Source organism: Rhamphochromis sp. 'chilingali' (assembly GCF_963969265.1).
Source record: "Rhamphochromis sp. 'chilingali' genome assembly, chromosome: 1".
In the NCBI taxonomy this organism is placed as follows: domain Eukaryota; kingdom Metazoa; phylum Chordata; class Actinopteri; order Cichliformes; family Cichlidae; genus Rhamphochromis; species Rhamphochromis sp. 'chilingali'.
In genome coordinates this window covers 64,368,385-64,373,357 of record NC_137929.1, presented here as the reverse complement: position 1 = coordinate 64,373,357, position 4,973 = coordinate 64,368,385, and the positions used below count along the sequence as shown (strand labels likewise).

Sequence of the window (4,973 nt, the reverse complement as noted above, 5' to 3'; positions counted from 1 at the left end):
AGGACTCGGAAACAGGAGGTTAACTGAGAGCGCAGTTTTATTTGCTGGGACATCCATTAATCCATTAACAGAAGAGACAAACTAGGATCCACAAACTTGAACTAAAACTAAATAGGCTCTGGGAACTTAAAGTAGACAGGAGGAGAGGGTGACGTTAAGGACGCAACACAGAACTGATGGAGACGCTGGCTGTGTCCCAATTAAGAGACCGCAAGCTTGAAGTACGCATTTTGAGTGCGATTACATCAGAGTGCAGCACCATCAGAAAACGGTGGTTTAGATCTCTGTTACAGGAAACCTGAAGAGTTAAAACACAAGAGAAGAAAATTGTCAGGGTTGGCTGTGTGGCAGGCAGGCAGGCGTGGTGGACCCAAAATGCAGGACTGAGACACAAAATTAAAACGTAAAGCGCAGCTTTCTTGCAGGGAAAAACGTCTTACTTAAAATTAACTAAACTCACCGAAAGACAAACAAAACTCTGGACAGAGGAACTAAGGACTAAAACACTGGGAAAGAAATACTAAACCAGAGCAGGAGACAAAACACACAGCAGGTTGAGGGTACGACACGACAGGGAACAAAGGAAACACACGGCAGTAATCAAGGGATGAGAGACAGGAGGGGAACACACCTGGGAGAAATCACAGCTGATGAGACAAGGACAAAAAGCAGGACACATTCACATTAGACAAAGACCTTCAAAGTAAAACAGGAAGTATAACACAGAGACACGGACTTGACACGGTGGAGACAGCAACTAAGACACACAGAGACATAAACCATAAGGCAGAGGACTCTAAGAACCAAAATACACAGAGGAAAATACTCAGCATGGAACACAAGAAACTAGACTCGAGGGAGCAACAAAAGACCAACCATGAGAACATAATTCACAATACAGAGTGACAGAAAACACAAGAAACTCAAAACATGTGAAGACACAGACCAAAAAACACGGACTTTACACAGAACAGAGGGGGCCCAGGGAAACATGAGGGGCAAGGGATCAAAACTAGAAACCATAGACAAAACCCAAAAAATCACACAGAACTAAAAACGCTGGGTCAGGAGACCAAGGATCCTGACAAAAAGAAAATCTAAACGTTACACAAAGAACATAAAAGAAGTAAACTTCATAAAAACTTCACAAATGATGCTTTAAATGAAAAATAAATCCCTGTAAATAATTCAACAGGTCACATGTTAGAACCACCTTAACTAAACTCTGTAGCCGCTCACTGTGGTTTGTCCCAGCAGCTCTTAGGAAACAAACTGCTAACTTCAGTGTCAGCACACACTGTTAGTAAACTATGCAACACTGAATTCAGGTTTCAGTTGTGTTAAGTTGTGAAGTTGTGATGAAAGTCTTCTTACTGACACAGGTAGGATGGTCAGGCGTCCTCTGTTCCTTCACCGTTCATGAACTGTCACTTATAAAATGCTGCCAAACATCAACTACACTCAATAACTAAACGTGTGCAGGTTAAAGTGATGGACGCCCAGATCTGCACTCCAAATACAAACAGACTAAAGGTGTTTCCTCCAGAAACAAAGACAATATTTACAAAGGTCTCACAGGTAAATTGTGAGCGATCACAGCAGCATCTCATCCTGACTAACAGCTTTTAGATGCAGGGAGAGCGTCGTGGTTCAGAGGTGGTTCAGCAGATGATGAAGGCCTTTCTGTTGCATTGTGTAGTGCTGTGGAGGCCATGATGGTCGACTGGGTCTGCTTCTACTGAACTCACAAACACTTCTGAGGTATTTACACCTGAAGCCTCATTGAATGTGAGTCAGAAACAAACGGCTCAGCTGTGATTAATGGATGTTTCCCTGCATTTCTATTTTCACACAGTTTATTTCTTACAGCAGGAAAACTGAACAGAATGTATGTAAGAGGTCAGAGTGAGGATGACGTCACTTAATACAGGAAATACATGTTTGTCTGTTTTGATGATGAAGGACTTCTTCAGCTCTGTAAACAGCTACACTTGAGAGGACAGAGGTGATTTCATGGATCAATAACAATGTGTTTATCAGCTTTCATCATCGCAGTGCAGACATGACGTCAGATCTATCAGAGTGAAGGCCGTCTCTCTGATGACGTCACAGAGCAGAGTTGTTCTGTCCAATAAAGGATCTCAGATCAGCTGCTGCCATCTTGTGGCCACAGTTGGTTACTGTCTCTGAAAGTTGTCTCATGTTTCCTGTTGTCCTGCTAACAAAGGCTGGAGCTCATCATGCTGAGAGGGCAGCAGCATTTTGTGGCTCTTCACACATGTTCATTATATTCTGATGATCCTGGATGGAGACAAACTACAGATAAGTGTGTTCAGCCCAACTAGTTTATCTCATTACAGCAGTTTGATGTTTCCCTTTGAATCCCCCTGAAGATCCTGACAGTGAAGCACGTACATAATACTCCAGCCTTTCAACTCTGAGCTTATTTAGTTCTATCAATACACTGAAATCTCATTTGTGTCATGAAGAAAGTCTTTAATCAAACAGAATTCAAAGATCAGAAACATTTCATATATGGAGTTAAACATGAATCATTGTTTCAACAACATATTTATTGTTGTCATAAACAGACAAGAAGACAACAACAAACTGCTCCTCCCATTCAACACATGTCAGTCCATATCCCAGCAAACTAAATCATCTCCATTTACACATCAAATAGAAACATGAATCACTTGTAATGATTAGAAACTTGATAGAATTTCAAATCTAGTTTGGGGAGTCATTCAGTGAGAAACAGTGAAATGATTTTCCATGTGAAAAGGTGGACAGCAGAAACAGAAAGAAACAGTGAAACTAAAAGAGAAACAAAGAGCTTTGGAACAACAAGGCAGCAGGAGGACAGCTGCAGTTTAACAGCTTCAACTCACTGACAGGAAACAACATTAGAAACATCATCATCCTCAACTCATCTGCTGCACGGACACTGACACCTTCAACGGACACACCTTTGCTTTACGAACATCAACAGTGCTAATGTATGGAAACATCCTGTGAGTGAAAGTGTGTGTGAAGGTGTGTATGTGTGTGTTAGTATCAGGATCAGAGAACGACAGCTTTCCTCTGTTCCAGTCCAGATTCACTCTGATCCTCTGGAGCTTCTTCTCTACTGAGAGATCAGTGAGAGGAGCTGATGGTGAGCATGTGTAGTACATACCTTTATAGAAAAATATTCTCCATAATCCAGACCATATGTCTCCCTTCCTCTGCACAGACTCTGCTAACACACCCAGTCCCCACCATGTACTTTCTCCAACTTCAACATCCCAGCTGTGAGTCCCTGAGTTAAAGCCCTCAGAGCCCAGGACAGAGTAGTCCGGATCAATCCTCTCTGGATTATCAGGAAGCTGCTGCCTCTCTCCTCCTAGTCTCACACTGGTCAGATCTTCAGACAAGAGGAGGTTTGGATCAGCAGTGTTTGGGTCCAGAATGAGAGGAGTGTAGGAGACCATGTCCTTCATGTTGTTCCAGATGTTGAAGGTCAGGTTGCCCAGGTGTTTGGCCTGGTCTATCAGAGCTCCTGAGGGCAGCTGTGGATCATCCAGCAGGGGGCAGCGCTGGACTCTTTCCACTGCAGCCTTGTAGTTGTGCAGGAATGAGACGTCTTCAGCTCTCAGCTCCTCCTCTGTGGCTCTGACTGTGTCTGAAAGAGCTGCTATCTCTCTGCTCAGAGCCTCCATCTTCTCCTTCATCATCCCACTCTTCTGCTCCTCTTCCTCCCTCAGTGCAGCCAGCCTGGCCTCCTCTTCCTCTGCTAGAAACTGCTGAAGCTTCTTAAACTGCTCCTTAATCTGCCTCTCTGTGTGTCGGGCCTGGACCTTAATGTGTTCTGCTGTTTGATCAAACTTCACTTGAACTTCTTCACAAACCTTTAACTTCTTCTTTAAGGGCTCCAGAGTTTCCTGAAGTTCCTTCTTGTGTTGTTGTGCAGCTTCATCGATGGGTCTGAATCTGTGATTGGTGTGTTTTTCTGAGTCCCTGCAGACGACACACACTGGCTGCTGATGGTCCAGACAGAAGAGTTTGAGTTTCTCAGAGTGCAGACTGCAGAGAGCCTCTGAAGCTCTCTGATCTCTCTCCTGTAAGAACGACTCACACAGGTTCTTTAAAGCCAGGTTTAAAGGTGGATCATACACTGATATTTCCTTACAAATTGGACACTCGTGTGTTGGTCTCTCTCTCCACCATCTCTTCAGACAGTCTTTACAGAAGCTGTGGCTACATGACAGAATAACAGGATTTCTGAAGACCTCCCGACAGACCGGACAGCAGAGATCCTCCTCTGATCTGGAAGCCATTGAGTCTGTGAGTGAAGCTGAAAACAGCAGACAGGAAGTACAGTCAGTCCTGGCTCCCCTCCCTCCTCTACCACCTTCACTGAAACTTCCTTTGAGTCGTGTTTTTGCTCAAACTCACATTCAGTGTGTGGAGCGTCAGCAGCTTGAAGCAGCAGTGTTGGAGTTTTCCACTTTTCTCTCCTGTAGCTGGACTCACTCAGAGGAAGCTGCTAGTTTGGTCTGAGCTCAGTCTGATCGTCTGTGCGTCTCTCTTTACTGAGGACAAAGAACTTCCTGTTTCCTGGTTTGTCGCATTTGAGTGACGTGAGGGGAGGAGAAAATGTTGCTGTTTGACTTTTAACTAAGGTGTGTTTCAATCCTGCCTGCAGCTCAAAAGCTGTAAAACAGGTTTTGTCTTTTCACCTCCACAGGTCACAACATGAAACCTGTTGTGAAGTTTATAAAATAAAGTGTCACTCGGTGGTGCAGCTGTTTGTCAGCTTCTATTTTAGACTTTGTTCTGGTTCTTGTTCAGGTTCCCAGCAGTGGGAGTGTAATGCAGTCACACACACAGGTGGTGTTAAGGTGGATTCACTTAGTTACAGACAGTGGTGTTATTTCCTGTAACTAAGGGTGTGTTTCACTCCAAAGTTCAGACATTAACCTGCCAGAAGT

General features: G+C 44.0%; 1 protein-coding gene across 1 annotated transcript; it reads right to left on the bottom strand.

Moving 5' to 3' along the window:
* Positions 1 to 2,924: 2,924 nt before the first annotated feature.
* Positions 2,925 to 4,334, bottom strand: LOC308384436 (nuclear factor 7, brain-like; the record flags this gene model as incomplete). The annotated part of the gene is made up of 1 exon (XM_080863001.1): positions 2,925 to 4,334. Exon 1 carries the CDS (start codon positions 4,317 to 4,319, stop codon positions 2,925 to 2,927), a length of 1,395 nt encoding a protein of 464 aa, XP_080719127.1. The 5' UTR covers positions 4,320 to 4,334.
* Positions 4,335 to 4,973: the final 639 nt, after the last annotated feature.